Genomic DNA, 16,780 nt, shown 5'->3' with positions numbered 1-16,780 from the left:
CATGTATACAAGTTCATCATTTCAAGGTTGTTGTGAAAAGTATCTGGTTGGCTGTATTAGGTTAGTCAACTGCACTGGGCACGGCAGAGCTGGATCTTTACATAACCCAAAGTAGTAACGTTACATTTCTTTCATATGCAAGTAAACGTCCTACTACCACTACTGCTGCTATATACTACAATACTTTTAAAGGTTTCTTTTAGAGCAAGTATGGGATAATGGTTCATCTTTCCCTCCACCAGCTACAGAATACATGCACATTCAGGTTCTCAGTTTTTGCACTCTAGTTTTGTCTGAAAGGAATGACAAAAAAATTAAGAGGAAGCAGCGGTGGGAAGGTTTTTGTATCGCGGTTTTAACTTCAGTGTTCTGTCATCTGCTCTGTCACTGATAAATGTTTAAGCCATGGGGATCATACAACAGAGAAACCTTTGTTACTTGGCCATTGGTAAGATACGTATATTTACTATTGTATTTGGAAAGATGTTTTTTTTACTATTTAGTATGAATATGAAGTCTCTTAAGATTACATTTTCTGTTCAAAGCTCTTTTATTTTAATCACTTTATTTGAATTATCAAGGGAACCCAAAACACAACTTTTCAGCTTGCTGAATGTAATGTGCCAAACCATTGTTTCTCTTCTCTCTAGCCTCTTTTCTCTTGACCTCAACTTTATCTGCTACAGGTCAGTCAGTTCTACAGTGTGATGCATGATATATATATATATATATATATATATATATATATATATATATATATATATATATATATATATATATATATATAAACAGTTTTTAGTTTATATTCTTTATAAATAACTTCAGTTATTTGTTATGTTGTGTCTTGTGTTTCTGATAGATGGTCAGGTCAGAGTAGTTGGGCCTGGAGCTACTCACTGCTCTGGAAGAGTTGAAATCTCTTACAACGGTGTCTGGGGAACAGTATGTGATGACGAGTGGGACTTAAAGGATGCTGATGTAGTGTGCAGACACTTGGGCTGTGGTACGGCCCTGAGAGATCCTCTACCGGCCCAGTTTGGTGCAGGAACCGGTCAGATCTGGCTAGATGATGTGCACTGTTCAGGAAATGAAAGCTCCCTCACTGAGTGTCAGCACAGAGGATTTGGGACACACAACTGTGAACACAATGAGGACGCTGGTGTGATCTGTTCAGGTGAGAAAACCTTTGGAGGAATGTGACCTTTTCTGTTTTTTTTAATGTTGCTAAACACCCCATAAACTCAACTTTAATGCATAGAAAGAGGGGTTTTTTTGTTTGTGTTTGATATACTGTCAGTGTGAGTCAGTGGCGGGCCTGGAAATGGTCACTACACAAGCTTTTTATCAGTGTGATCTGAACCAACAGAGCAAAGCACCGTACCCTCAATTTGTTCCAAAGGGAATATCAAAATCAGCGAGACACCATGGTTGGTCTTGAAATAAATGCGTAAACTAAGTTAAAAAATGTAACATAGCACAACCATCACTAACGTAAAACTCATCAACATGGTTAAAAGGGAACGTGGTAAAAAAATACTGTCTTTTTTATTTCATATTAATGTGTAAATAACTTTAGAGTTATTTGTTATGTTGTGTCTTGTGTTTCTGATAGGTCCTCAGGTCAGAGTAGTTGGGCCTGGAGCTACTCACTGCTCTGGAAGAGTTGAAATCTCTTACAACGGTGTCTGGGGAACAGTATGTGATGACGAGTGGGACTTAGAGGATGCTGATGTAGTGTGCAGACACTTGGACTGTGGTACAGCCCTGAGAGATCCTCTACCGGCCCAGTTTGGTGCAGGAACCGGTCAGATCTGGCTAGATGATGTGCACTGTTCAGGAAATGAAAGCTCTCTCACTGAGTGTCAGCACAGAGGATTTGGGACACACAACTGTGGACACAATGAGGACGCTGGTGTGATCTGTTCAGGTGAGAAAACCTTTGGAGGAATGTGACCTTTTCTGTATTTTTTTAAATGTTGCTAAACACCCCATGACTTCAACTTTATTGCATAGAAAGACATTTTTTTGTTTGTGTTTGATATACTGTCTGTGTGACTCTGTGCAGTTGAACAATGCGCGGCGCCTAACCCACAAAGCCACGTTGCAAACGCAGCATAATATCACTATTACGGAGCAATTGTCCCATTACGCAGTGCTCGCCGCGCGATGTTGTGCATCCTGACTGACTGACTTCACCAGCCCAAACCCATCGGGTCATCAACAATGCATGTTGTCCAAATAACCACCAAACAGTCACATTTAGTAATAACAAAACTAATAATAAATAATAATAATAAAATAATAAAATAATAAAAAACCTGCACACACACACACACACACACACACAAATCTCTAGCAGCTGCTGCACCATGGTGGGCGGAGGTGCGGCCCAGTCTGACCAGCAGCAGCAGCGCTGTGTATGATTAAATACGACTGTACATGTAATAAAATTAGTTACAAAGGCAGCATTTCACTCACCACATAAAGTATACATATTGCTTCTCTAAATATGTTCCAACAACGTACTCCTTCCTTCCTACTGAGTTCAGCCAGCTAGTTTTCTGGTAGACAGAAGTCAAGGTGCCCCACTGACCAATCACAGCGCTTGTTAATGGTCACGCGGGGCCCTGTGACCAATCACACGTCCAGGGTCTCCAGAAGGCTCTTCCATGTATTTTAACCAGGCTGCTCTTAAATAGAGGAAGAGAAGTGAAATGTGATTGTATAAAAAATGTTGTTAAACAACTCCCAAGAAGCCATGCAAGAGGCCTGAAGGAGCAGAGGAACAGATGAAGGCAGCTGGGACATGAGAGAATAAGCTAATAGGCAAAAAATACTATAATACATGTAGTGTATTTGTGAAAAACAATTACATTATAAAATAGTTATAACTGCTAATTATACTTTTTTCTTTTTTTATGATAAAATAGTTATAACTTTGACTGTGTCTATTACCGAACACTTTACGAAGTACACTGCAATACAGTGCACTAACATCTGTAGTGCACTCGGTCGCTGATACGCGCTGTATCAAATGGAACACCTACGTTAACCAATTGGCGGAAGTGACGGACGCAAATCAGCTCGCGATACCCGTGAAACTAAAACTGACCAAATGACCGCACTTCTTGTCCTCTTCTTGTCCCTTGTTTACCCCTTTCTTCACCCCACGTGGAAACTGCAACACCTCCACAATCGCAGCAGGAGGATATAAATAAATGAATGAAAAGCTGGTGAAAGGGCTCCTTCTCATCCGCTACGTAGCCAAGATGGCGCCCTCTTAGGGCAAGTAGTGTCCATCGATTTACACTGCATTTCTTGACCGTTTTCAATGCGGCATCCGGGTACTTTCAGTGAATTCTGCTGGTTTTGTCAGTGTGGCGCCTAAGCACTGAAAGTCAGTGCTCGAAGTACTCAAATGTCCGGTAATAGACACAGCCTTTGTGATTGTGTTTAGACCTTCAGAGAAGGCTTAGAAGGCCCTGACGGCCCACCACTGGTGTAAATATCTTCAAAGTTATTTGTTATGTTGTGTCTTGTGTTTCTGATAGATGGTCAGATCAGAGTAGTTGGGCCTGGAGCTACTCACTGCTCTGGAAGAGTTGAAATCTCTTACAACGGTGTCTGGGGAACAGTATGTAATGACGAGTGGGACTTAGAGGATGCTGATGTAGTGTGCAGACACTTGGACTGTGGTACGGCCCTGAGAGATCCTCTACCGGCCCAGTTTGGTGCAGGAACCGGTCAGATCTGGCTAGATGATGTGCACTGTTCAGGAAATGAAAGCTCTCTCACTGAGTGTCAGCACAGAGGATTTGGGACACACAACTGTGGACACAATGAGGACGCTGGTGTGATCTGTTCAGGTGAGAAAACCTTTGGAGGAATGTGACCTTTTCTGTATTTTTTTAAATGTTGCTAAACACCACATGACTTCAACTTTACTGCATAGAAAAATGTTTTTTTTGTTTGTGTTTGATATACTGTCTGTATGACTCTGTACAGTTGAACAATGTGTGGCGCCTAACCAACAAAGCCACTTTGCTCTGACCTCTTGTCCAACGCAGCACGATCTCACTATCACGGGCATGGAGGAGGTCACACGAGATGTGTGGACCGACCTGCGAAGCTTTTAACCACTTTGACAAGAGAAAATGGCGCGGCCACTCTGTGGACCAATTGTCCCATTACGCAGTGCTCGCCTCGCGATGTTGTGCATCCTGACTGACTGACTTCACCAGCCCAAACCCGTCGGGTCATCAACAATGCATGTTGTCCAAATAACCACCAAACAGTCACATTTAGTAATAACAAAACTAGCCAACAACATTAAAAACCTGTACACACACACACACACACACACACACACACACACACACACACACACCTCCAGCAGCTGCTGCACCATGGTGGGTGGAGGTGCGGACCAGTCTGACCAGCAGCAGCAGCAACGCTGTGTATGATTAAATACACATAAGTGCACATAAAATAAACACATAAAATAAGTTACATAGCCAGCGTTTCACTCACCACATTTCCGTAATCCTCTGTGTGAAAGGCGTCATCAGTACACAAGCAAGTCATAATCCACCAGCAAGCTAGCTTGTTGGTTCTCGGTTGAAGCTAGAAGTTTCTAGCCTTTCCGGAAACGTCCTCCATGAGAAAGACGTTGACAGTTAATCCACCACCAAGTCTACTCCTTCAGTCATAAAGTATACATATTGCTTCTCTAAATATGTTCCAACAACGTACTCCTTCCTTCCTACTGAGTTCAGCCAGCTAGTTTTCTGGTAGACAGAAGTCAAGGTGCCCCACTGACCAATCACAGAGCTTGTTAATGGTCACGCGGGGCCCTGTGACCAATCACACGTCCAGGGTCTCCAGAAGGCTCTTCCATGTATTTTAACCAGGCTGCTCTTAAATAGAGGAAGAGAAGTGAAATGTGATTGTATAAAAAATGTTGTTAAACAACTCCCAAGAAGCCATGCAAGAGGCCTGAAGGAGCAGAGGAACAGATGAAGGCAGCTGGGACATGAGAGAATAAGCTAATAGGCAAAAAATACTATAATACATGTAGTGTATTTGTGAAAAACAATTACATTATAAAATAGTTTTTACTTCTAATTATATATATATATATATATATATATATATATATATATATATATATATATATATATATATATATATATATATATATTTTAATGATGAAATAGCTATAACTTTGTGATTATGTTTAGACCTTCAGAGAAGGCTTAGAAGGCCCTGACGGCCCACCACTGGTGTAAATAACTTCAGAGTTATTTGTTATGTTGTGTCTTGTGTTTCTGATAGATGGTCAGATCAGAGTAGTTGGGCCTGGAGCTACTCACTGCTCTGGAAGAGTTGAAATCTCTTACAACGGTGTCTGGGGAACAGTATGTGATGACGAGTGGGACTTAAAGGATGCTGATGTAGTGTGCAGACACTTGGACTGTGGTACAGCCCTGAGAGATCCTCTGCCGGCCCAGTTTGGTGCAGGAACCGGTCAGATCTGGCTAGGTGATGTGCACTGTTCAGGAAATGAAAGCTCCCTCACTGAGTGTCAGCACAGAGGATTTGGGACACACAACTGTGGACACAATGAGGACGCTGGTGTGATCTGTTCAGGTGAGAAAACCTTTGGAGGAATGTGACCTTTTCTGTTTTTTTTAATGTTGCTAAACACCCCATAAACTCAACTTTAATGCATAGAAAGAGGGTTTTTTTTTTGTTTGTGTTTGATATACTGTCAGTGTGAGTCAGTGGCGGGCCTGGAAATGGTCACTACACAAGCTGTTTAACAGTGTGATCTGAACCAACAGAGCAAAGCACCGTACCCTCAATTTGTTCCAAAGGGAATATCAAAATCAGCGAGACACCATGGTTGGTCTTGAAATAAATGCGTAAACTAAGTTAAAAAATGTAACATATCACAACCATCACTAACGTAAAACTCATCAACATGGTTAAAAGGGAACGTGGTAAAAAAATACTGTCTTTTTTATTTCATATTAATGTGTAAATAACTTTAGAGTTATTTGTTATGTTGTGTCTTGTGTTTCTGATAGGTCCTCAGGTCAGAGTAGTTGGGCCTGGAGCTACTCACTGCTCTGGAAGAGTTGAAATCTCTTACAACGGTGTCTGGGGAACAGTATGTGATGACGAGTGGGACTTAGAGGATGCTGATGTAGTGTGCAGACACTTGGGCTGTGGTACGGCCCTGAGAGATCCTCTGCCGGCCCAGTTTGGTGCAGGAACCGGTCAGATCTGGCTAGATGATGTGCATTGTTCAGGAAATGAAAGCTCTCTCACTGAGTGTCAGCACAGAGGATTTGGGACACACAACTGTGGACACAATGAGGACGCTGGTGTGATCTGTTCAGGTGAGAAAACCTTTGGAGGAATGTGACCTTTTCTGTATTTTTTTAAATGTTGCTAAACACCCCATGACTTCAACTTTATTGCATAGAAAGACATTTTTTTGTTTGTGTTTGATATACTGTCTGTGTGACTCTGTGCAGTTGAACAATGCGCGGCGCCTAACCCACAAAGCCACGTTGCAAATAGAGCACAATATCACTATTACGGAGCAATTGTCCCATTACGCAGTGCTCGCCGCGCGATGTTGTGCATCCTGACTGACTGACTTCACCAGCCCAAACCCGTCGGGTCATCAACAATGCATGTTGTCCAAATAACCACCAAATAGTCACATTTAGTAATAACAAAACAATCCAACAACATAAAAAACCTGCACACACACACACACACACACACACACACACACACACACACACACACACACAAATCTCTAGCAGCTGCTGCACCATGGTGGGCGGAGGTGCGGCCCAGTCTGACCAGCAGCAGCAGCGCTGTGTATGATTAAATACGACTGTACATGTAATAAAATTAGTTACAAAGGCAGCATTTCACTCACCACATAAAGTATACATATTGCTTCTCTAAATATGTTCCAACAACGTACTCCTTCCTTCCTACTGAGTTCAGCCAGGTAGTTTTCTGGTAGACAGAAGTCAAGGTGCCCCACTGACGAATCACAGCGCTTGTTAATGGTCACGCGGGGCCCTGTGACCAATCACACGTCCAGGGTCTCCAGAAGGCTCTTCCATGTATTTTAACCAGGCTGCTCTTAAATAGAGGAAGAGAAGTGAAATGTGATTGTATAAAAAATGTTGTTAAACAACTCCCAAGAAGCCATGCAAGAGGCCTGAAGGAGCAGAGGAACAGATGAAGGCAGCTGGGACATGAGAGAATAAGCTAATAGGCAAAAAATACTATAATACATGTAGTGTATTTGTGAAAAACAATTACATTATAAAATAGTTTTTACTTCTAATTATATATATATATATATATATATATATATATATATATATATATATATATATATATATATATATATATATATATATATATATATTTTAATGATGAAATAGCTATAACTTTGTGATTATGTTTAGACCTTCAGAGAAGGCTTAGAAGGCCCTGGCGGCCCACCACTGGTGTAAATAACTTCAGAGTTATTTGTTATGTTGTGTCTTGTGTTTCTGATAGGTCCTCAGATCAGAGTAGTTGGGCCTGGAGCTACTCACTGCTCTGGAAGAGTTGAAATCTCTTACAAAGGTGTCTGGGGAACAGTATGTGATGACGAGTGGGACTTAGAGGATGCTGATGTAGTGTGCAGACACTTGGACTGTGGTACAGCCCTGAGAGATCCTCTACCGGCCCAGTTTGGTGCAGGAACCGGTCAGATCTGGCTAGATGATGTGCACTGTTCAGGAAATGAAAGCTCTCTCACTGAGTGTCAGCACAGAGGATTTGGGACACACAACTGTGAACACAATGAGGACGCTGGTGTGATCTGTTCAGGTGAGAAAACCTTTGGAGGAATGTGACCTTTTCTGTTTTTTTTTAACAACTCCTGTCTTGTGAACTCTAACCCGTTAGTTTGTGGTAAGTGTAACACAAACAAAACCATCCATTTTGTTTTGTTTGTGTTGAATAGAAGATGTAGGTTGTAGAAGGCATGTTGGATACTATTGTTGTCAGCATACAAACTATGTAGATTTTCAAACGAGGCTGGACCAACGGCCACGAGTTGGGGTTAAAGGACTAGTTAGTGCGCTTTATCCTAATTATCTGCTCGGGAGTCAAACTTGTTTTTCTTAATGTACCACTGAGAAACCTTAATAGGAGTGGAACGGGGACTCCAGCGCTGTATGAAGTATTGTTAGGCCAGCAGGCATGGGGAGTTTATTTCGTGATGTTCCTTGTAGCTTCAGAAAGGGTTGGTGTAACCGGGACAGATAAGGGAAGTGGGAGGAAACACACCAGCGAGCAGTAAAGGCCTGTTGGACAAGTAGCAAATGTAGGCTGAGAAGTGACAAGGAGAGAGAAGATCAAATACTAATGATACAATGAGGCGCTGTGATGTTATTATTGCCATCACCACCATCACAATGAGTATTAATGTACTTCAAACAACAAAAACATTTTAACCCATATATATATTTTATACAAGTCTGATAATAATTTTGCTCCATATTATATTATCTAGCGGTGTAAGATCTGTTTTGTTCTGTTTATATTGTTGCAAATTAGAAATATCAATCATTAGTTTATGGCAGGTATATGGTTTGTACATTTTAGCTGTTGAAGCTTGCAGTGCAGTGTCTTTATTAGCTTGTTTGAGATGGATTATTTATGATTTTATTTTCAAATTTCCTGAGATTAAGGGTATGTTAAACACAATTTACATTGGCCCAATACCATTTTTAAAAATCAAGCACTTTATTGTATGTATTGGTCAGGCTATAGTACTTACATTTACCCATACACATCGCTACTGCATACATTTTATGTCTCTCATCGACTATTTGAATAACGTTGTGTTATAATAAAAGGCCACACATGTGAGATTGTGTTCAGATGTGTAAATATCAGTCTACACATGTTACTTGTTAAGAGTTAATTAAGAAGTTTCAGGTCCGCCGAGGTCCAACTCACACACAAAGCACAATATGTGGACATTCTCTCTGCAAAAGGTTGACTTTGATGAAGTGAAAATTCAGATGAGGCCTCCAAAATTTGCATTGGGGCACATTTGCACACATCTGTGACATTTGTGTTTTTTCTTCATAAAACAAGCTATTATTTACAGATCTATACAACAATCAACAGTCTTCCCACCCTAGAAGGGATTGGTTTTCAAAAGATGGTTGTCTTTTGTAATGTTGGTCACTTTAAAGTCACAAAAGCTATTCCGCTATGATGCACACATGAACCGTGGTCTTCTGGTCGGCCACTTCCGTTCGTAGTAGAAGTAGGAAGTTACACCCAATTTTAGCACTCGGCACATAACTGTTCATCTCAACTTGTTGTTATTCAACTCACTTCCCCATTCTCAAACTGACCTCAGTCACACCCATCCTCAAAAAGCCTGGCCTGGACCCTGCCGACCCCAAAAACTAGACCCATCTCTAATCTCCCTTTTCTGTCCAAAATACTGGAGTGCATGGTTGCCAACCAACTTAAAAACTAACCAACTGTACGAACAATGTCAATCCTGATTCAGACACACAAAAACAGCCCTAATCAAAGTCACCAATGACCTCCTCCTCTCCTCTGATGACCCCTCTCTCAACATTCTCATCCTACCTTAGTGAAACCTTTGACACCATCAACCTCCACCTTGCTCTCCCATCCTGGTTCAAGTCATACCTCTCTGACCGCCAACAGTTCATGATCATCAATAGATCCAAGTCTGACACAGCCCTAGTCCCTCACGGTGTCCCCCAAGGTTCAGTACCAGGCCTCCTCCTCTTCATTCCCCCTTGGCAACATCATACGCCACCACGGTCTCCACTGTCATTGCTACGCCACTGACACACAGCTCCACATCTCTACCAACTCCATCACACCACGACCCACTCCACCATCACCAACTGCCTCACAGATATGAAGACCTGGATGCTAGCCAACTTCCTTAAACTCAACAGCGACAAATCCCAAATAAAAGACCCCAAATCACTCAACAAATCCCACAACAACTTCTTCCTCTGCATGGATGGCACCACTTTTCCTGCTTCCATGGCATTAACTTGGCGTCATCTGTGATCCAAACATCTCCTTTGAATGCCACGTCGAGCACGTCACGAAAAACGCCTTCTTTCATTTTAAAAACATCGGCCGTCTCCGCCCCCTCCCCTCTCCTCTTCAGTCACTGAAACACTGATCCACGCCCTCATCGACTGGAGTACTAAAACATCATCCTGTTTGGCACATCCACCAACAGCAACCTCCCCAAACAGCAAATAATCCAGTTCATGCTCGACATGCTCCCACCCGCAACCTCAGATCTGCAGACGTTAACCTCCTTTGCCATGTAAAGTGTATTGAGTACCTTTTAAAGCAAATAGAAATAAAAAAGTAACATTATTATTTGTATGCACAGTCAATTTGGTTGAAGTGAGCTATCTTCTCTCTGGCGAGCAAGACCGATCTTTACCACGATGTCATACTTTCATGTTTGTCATGCTTAAGATCCTTAAAGCCCGTTCTTGAAGAGGGACCTCGTCTCTGAATAACTAACACAGGAAGCTCCAAAGCGTCTTCTCTGACAAGATAGCAGTTGATTTGTTCATAGTGGTGGTTTATTAATGAAATTAACTGTTCACATTTTCCTCCCCTAGTGCCTGTGGTTTCTCCACTAGTTATCGTGGGTCTGCTGCTGCGGCTGCTGGTCCTGCTGGTTTTGGTGGTTTTGGTGGTCGTCTGCCTGGTCTGCAAGAGAAAGAGACGAGCCGAGCAGCCCGTTGCCCTCGACCAAAATCAATGTGTGTGCTCACCAGGACAACTACATGAAAATAAGAAAGCCTTATTCGCACGGGTCTTTTATTATCAGAGGACATTTCCCGTGTGTTTAATGCGGTGCAGTGTGAATGGGTCTTCATGCTGTGTAGCAAGCCTCTTGAACTTAGACACAAGATGCTGTCAAAACCTTTATTTTTAATTGCCAAAGCAGCCTTTCATAATTCTTCACTGGTAAAGAGGCAGAGGAAAAAATGAAAAGCGTGTTTAGCAAAATAAGGTTGCTAATTTGCGATGGAGTCTTTGCTTGACTTGACTGCTACGCTGAACTGTAGCTGTTCATGTTTCACGTCCATGTGTTTGAATGCTTGCAAAGAATTCCCTCTGACACTCATGAGACGTGTCGTCCTGGTGCTTGTGCTTGTGTGTTGCAGTGACTGTCAGACTCAGCAATGACTATAACACGTCTGAGGACGCGTGTGAGGACCCGGCAAATGTCTACGAGAACATAAATCCAGCGAACAGCAAGAAGAAACTCAAAGAGGAAGCAGGGAGAGCGGAGGAAGAGGAGAGTGATGTTGATAAGGATCCAGAGAGATGGACAGGGCAAGACCAGGATCGTGGTGAAGCTGTTCATGAAATTGTACTCCAGCAACGTGATGACCTAAGCCTGGACATGCATGGAGAACATGAGGATCTTTATCAAAACCTTTGAGATGTTGATTGTCTAATACTGCTGAAGAAACTGTGGCTTAAGAGATCACGCTACAATTTCAGGAAAATTGGCTAGTCATCAATTTATCATTATTTTGATATGCCAGACTATATTCTTATAGTTTGTAACCAAATTCCTGTAGGGGTGGCCCATTTAATATGTATATAATACATACAAACACACAATTATAATAAAATTAATGATTTATTCCAGTCGCCTCCGCAACGTGTTCCAGCTCCAGCTGATACAAGATAGATGGTCTTTTCCGGTCTCTTCCTCCTAATAGGTTGGACGTCCAGGACGCCTCCAGATCAAATGCCCAAACCACCTCAGCTGGCCCCTTTCGATGAGGAGGCTCAGCGGCTCGACTCCGTCTCCCTCTGGATGATTGTCATTCTGTCTCTAAGCCTGAGCCCAGCCTCCTCACGAAAGAAGCTCCTTCCGGCCACTTGTATCTACAATCTCATTGTTTCCGTCACCCCCCAAAGCTCATGACCACAGGTGAGGGTTTAAAGGTAAACTGAGAGCTTTGTGTCCATGAAAATCCTAAACAACGATGATAAGGTTGTCCCTGGTCATCCCCCGTACCGCATATCAGGATTCCACGGAGAACATGGTCATAAACTTTCTCCAAGTCAACAAAACACACGTAGACTCGATGGGACACTCTCACGTTGGCCTCCACCAACAGAAAGAACTGGTCCACTGTTCAAAGGACGGCATCTGCATCGCTCCCTCTGGATGTGGGGTCCGGCCATCTGTCGTAGCCTCCGTTCCAGCAGCTTTGAATAAACTTTCTCGGTGAGGCTGAGCAGTTGATCCCCGGTGTGATACCCAGCCTGGGTCCAGTGCCCATCCCGGTGGACCCACAGGGCGGAGGCTCCATGTAGACGTTTAGGGCTGAGCCCGGTCAAGCCCCATGTGTGTTATCGCTCTTGATCTGGCCTTTCACCCGAAACCCGAGCATAAGTTGTGTTGTTTAATTTTTATAGATATGTGCTCATTTAGGTTATACTTGATCTGATCTAGTTAGATTGCTTTTAGTTTTGTGGTTGTTTAGTATACTTACCGTAGTTTGTTGGTTTGTTTATGAATTTAATCACATATATAAATGAATTGTTTATGACTATTTTTATGTTTTAAAGGCTAATCTTTGAAGAATATACCCCTTTATATTGTTTTCAAATAAATTTCCTAATGGTTTTTGGAGGTTTTCTTGACTATTTGCATACACACACATAACCCAGGTGACCAAAGTGCGGTGGGGGATTAGGGGGGACATCTTAAACTGGATGATCTCATACAACCATAAATAATGACAAGGCTACGCTCGGCGGCTTAAAAATAGTCCAGTAGTTTAGAGCTGAGGAATCGGCAGCCATCTTGAATCTCCCTTTCTATTTACGTCCCTGGCATCCCTTGGTTCATTGACACGCTTGTTTATTTTTACTGTGGTCCTCCGGATGACTTAAATGTTACTTTCCTTCTTTTTTCCCAGTCTGATGCTTACTTAATTCATCCAACTTCAATCCAATTGTGTTTATTCAAATCTTTTTGAACACCTACTCCATACAGCAACAGTTCAAAAGCTTAAAATTTCGACACTTGGTGGATCACACGTTAACAGCCTTTTTTTTAAATCTCAGAGATTAAAACTAATACGGTTCACCACATATCAGAATATCAGAATAATACACATACTTTGTCTTGGCATACAGGGAGAAGCAGAAGTGAGAAAATACCACAACGATGCAGCCAATCACATGAGAGCCAGTTCACCGATTGAGCCAATGGCGTGGAGGCAGTTTTACAGAGTTTACGCCGCTACAGCCACAAATAGAGATGAAACAGATATGACACAAGTTCCTTGTAACGTTAGCACGCTTGCTTCACACACATGCGGACTTACTCTGGGAAATAATAGCGCTGTGAGCTCATCGTGGAGGAGGCAGTGAAGACGCCCCGTAACCTGAGACAAGACTGGCTTTGTTCACATCGCCGGTCCGCACGCTTCGTTCTGAACAGCTGCCGAAGTCGGATTCTTGGTCTTCAAGTTATCTCTTGAACATGTGAAAAATGGATGTTTACAATTTGTTTGAGCCACAATGATTGTGAAAGATGGACCATCTGTTGTGGCAGCACACCACTGCTGCGCATTTCAACACGGTGAAGCTACAATTTCTCAATGAATAACTCTTAGTAGTTATTTTGTTTCATTTAAAAAAAATATCATTCTAGCTGTGGGTGACTATTAGAAATCTGCATTCGGCGAAATACATTATTAATGTTCCTTTGGTTGGTCAATGACCTGAATAAAACAGGTTGTTTTCTTGTGATTTCGTAGTTCAATAAACTTTAATCTATCAGTAATTTGGATTTTAGGGCCGCTCACATTTTCTTAAATATGTATTTATTTTACATTAACATAAAGATCTGGTGGTCAGATTCAACATCAGAACAAATAATTCTATTTCAACCCGTTCATTGCATTTTAAAGGTTATTTGTTCTCCCGTAGGTATTTTGAGCTGGAACTAAGTTATGATCAAATAAACAGTGATTATATTTAATGTTTTGGGTTTCTTACTGAACATCAAGTGTTTGTGAAAGCTGTATTATTGCCATTCGTCCCTCAATGAGCTGCAAACCCAACAATACCACCAGAGAGGCCTTCCAGCTCTTTGGTCCCTGTTTCTGCCTTTTCCTGTATTCTCTCGACAGAAAACTCTTCGTCTTTCTCAACATATAAACTGTCATTTTCTAAAGGTTCCTAATTCACAAAAAACTCGAGAACATCTCTGACTTTACACTCTAAAAGTTCAATATTATGAAATGACCTTAGAAGTGTAGCCTGAGGTAATTAGAAATAAAGGAAATATCTTCAAAACTAAACAAGAAACATGTTTAATTCTACAAAACCAATAACTTCTAACTTCAAAACCATTACTAGGCAGGATCTTTTTAAAACTGTGTCATCTTTTTTTTTCAAACCAATGAGCTCACTGTACCTCAGACCCGTCGGCCTGAAGGGACTGAGGTTCAGTTTCATTTCCTCTTCTTTGCTTTCAACAGCAACGTTTGTGTTGAACAAAGTGCCAACGACAGTCATTTCACCGTCACTTCTTTTGTTAGCAACCCAGATATTGTGACGCTGCATGAAAAATGAGCAATGAGCTCATCTTTTTGCTCCTCACACACTTTACAAATCTGTATCAGCAGCATAAATTAGGACGCAAATCTCAGATGCAGTGTGAACACAACGCAGACAGGATATGACCATGAGCTGTCTTTAGCCTTCTGATGAGTTGCAGGGCATTCCTGACCTCGCTGGCACACACTAACAAACAGCTGTGAGCTCATGGGGTGTAAATAGCCTGGTGGGTGGGACGGAGCCGGAGAGCTGGGGTATATAAAGGAGGGGAGTCCGTTGCAATGTCCCAAACCACCAAACAGAAGAATAACCAGGAGAAGAAACTCTGGAAGCTCTCGGTTCTCACACTTCACCAAAGACGAGAGACTTCAAGTCCGAGAGAGGGAGTCTGCAACGAGATAGCCGACGCTCAGCAAGGTTGCAAGTCAAGCTTCTGTCCAGAACCGCCGCCGCCATGATGTCCCAGCATGCAGCCTTGACCGGCTTGTTCGCCGACGACCCTTTCTTCAGCCAGGACCGGCTGCTGTGGCCGCTGGGTCACAAGGCCCTCTCCTCACTGCAGCAAGACTTCTTCAACCAGAGAACCAAAGTGGCCGACGGCCTTCTGGGGGGGATTCACGATCGGCCCCATCTGCTGAAATTCAGCCAGTTTCCCCTCATCCCCTCCACTTTGATGAGGTTTGTACTTTGCATGTCGTGGTTCTACCTGATGAGCTTTGTGAAACGGCGTTTTCAAACCTGAGGCTGGTTGGCCTTGAACCAGTGGATGTGTTGGGGAAGACGATGCCTTTTCACTACGTTCGTTCCTTCGAGTGAAATCCCTGATTCACTCTCCGGGCAGCTGAAGCAGCTTTTGATTCCTGCTTTCCCAGCATGCAAAGCACACCTGGCTACAGGAGCCTTTTGGCTCAAACGTGCCGACCTCTAGTCGGGTTAGAACGAGGATGGATCCCACTCCCACCTCACTCTCATGGCTCTGGGATTAATGTATGACCGGTCCAAGAGCACTCACTCTCAGGGGTCTAGAAGTAAAATTGATGTGGTCGGATTTTCCCAAATGAAACGTACGGTCGAACCAGTCTGATTCAACGCAGGTTGGAAACCGGCCTCAGACACCAGTGGAGTCAAGCAGCTGATCTCCAATCTGCTTCCTTCTCAGGTTGGGTGACGCGAAGGAGAAGGAGACTCCCAGCACGGAGCTGCACAGGGAAGCCCAGCTGGCCACAGCAAACAACAATGACCTCCTGGTGACCCTCGACGCTCGCGGTTACGCCCCCAATGACATCACTGTCAAACTGGAGGGGCGTAGCCTGGCGGTGGTGCTCATGAAGCAGGCCGGAGCAGAAGAAAGCCAGTCGTGCGCCTCGTCCACCTCCAGCGCCTCCTTCTGCTCCTCGGCCTCGTCTCAAAGCGGATTCGTCCAGAAGATCGACCTCCCCCCTCACCTGGATCTGTCGGGTCTCTCCTGTTCCCTGATGGACGATGGGCAGCTGCGTATCCACGCCCCTGTGGCCAAGCGGCCAATCGGTGAGGAGCAGGAGGTGCCTGTTCGCTTCAGGTCATCGCTGGAGTTTCCCCTCGCCAAGGACGAGACGGAGGAGCAGAAGGACTAGTGCACACATGACTGACACCTGGATGAAATATATAAATGTTATGCCCACACACATGCACACTTCCACTACGAGACTGTCTATAATGTGCTAAGTTTACCATTACAAATTGAAGAGAATATTTATTTTATAATTATTGACAATTTGTATAAACTGTTGAAAAAAAATAAAGTGTTGATTTTCAGAAAATGATATTTTATTCGTACAAAGGTGTGAAAGAAGAGGAGAGGAAGAGACGATCTCAAGATCCTTGAGACATGCAGGTAGTTTCATGCTGGTGTCGCTCATGAAGGAAATATGGAGGCGATAGAGGAATTAGTTTGTGATGCTCAACAAAGTTAAACTGTAGAGGGGACAGCAGCATCTGTGGCTCTGGATTTGTAGGAAATAGTTATGATTCAGATGTATTGATTTGAATGTCCTTCTGAAACCAGTCAAACGATTTCTGGGTGAAT

At 43.0% G+C, this 16,780-nt stretch overlaps 2 protein-coding genes across 2 annotated transcripts; both read left to right on the top strand.

Moving 5' to 3' along the window:
• The first annotated feature begins 405 nt into the window (after positions 1-405).
• LOC137786411 (deleted in malignant brain tumors 1 protein) lies at positions 406-12,456 on the top strand. The gene is made up of 10 exons (XM_068578298.1): positions 406-448; positions 860-1,196; positions 1,626-1,927; positions 3,552-3,866; positions 5,335-5,526; positions 6,090-6,404; positions 7,597-7,911; positions 10,755-10,877; positions 11,286-11,457; positions 12,405-12,456. Exons 1-10 carry the CDS (start codon positions 406-408, stop codon positions 12,454-12,456), a joined length of 2,166 nt encoding a protein of 721 aa, XP_068434399.1.
• A 2,557-nt stretch (positions 12,457-15,013) lies between these two features.
• On the top strand, positions 15,014-16,514 carry hspb9 (heat shock protein, alpha-crystallin-related, 9). The gene is made up of 2 exons (XM_068578980.1): positions 15,014-15,393; positions 15,875-16,514. Exons 1-2 carry the CDS (start codon positions 15,170-15,172, stop codon positions 16,326-16,328), a joined length of 678 nt encoding a protein of 225 aa, XP_068435081.1. The 5' UTR covers positions 15,014-15,169; the 3' UTR covers positions 16,329-16,514.
• Positions 16,515-16,780: the final 266 nt, after the last annotated feature.

Source organism: Clinocottus analis, unplaced genomic scaffold (assembly GCF_023055335.1).
Source record: "Clinocottus analis isolate CAN_PGR_092001 unplaced genomic scaffold, fCliAna1.0.p SCAF_16, whole genome shotgun sequence".
NCBI classification, from domain to species: Eukaryota; Metazoa; Chordata; class Actinopteri; order Perciformes; family Cottidae; genus Clinocottus; species Clinocottus analis.
The sequence above is the reverse complement of the archived record's forward strand: the minus strand, read 5'-3'. Positions and strand labels throughout refer to the sequence as shown.

Coding starts and splice junctions, on each gene's coding strand:
- LOC137786411 (XM_068578298.1), top strand. CDS start 406: ATGGGGATCATACAACAGAGAAACCTTTGTTACTTGGCCATTG. Junction 449..859: donor CCTTTGTTACTTGGCCATTG/GTAAGATACGTA, acceptor TGTTTCTGATAG/ATGGTCAGGTCAGAGTAGTT. Junction 11,458..12,404: donor GATCCAGAGAGATGGACAGG/GCAAGACCAGGA, acceptor TGTGATACCCAG/CCTGGGTCCAGTGCCCATCC.
- hspb9 (XM_068578980.1), top strand. CDS start 15,170: ATGATGTCCCAGCATGCAGCCTTGACCGGCTTGTTCGCCGACGACCCT. Junction 15,394..15,874: donor ATCCCCTCCACTTTGATGAG/GTTTGTACTTTG, acceptor CTTCCTTCTCAG/GTTGGGTGACGCGAAGGAGA.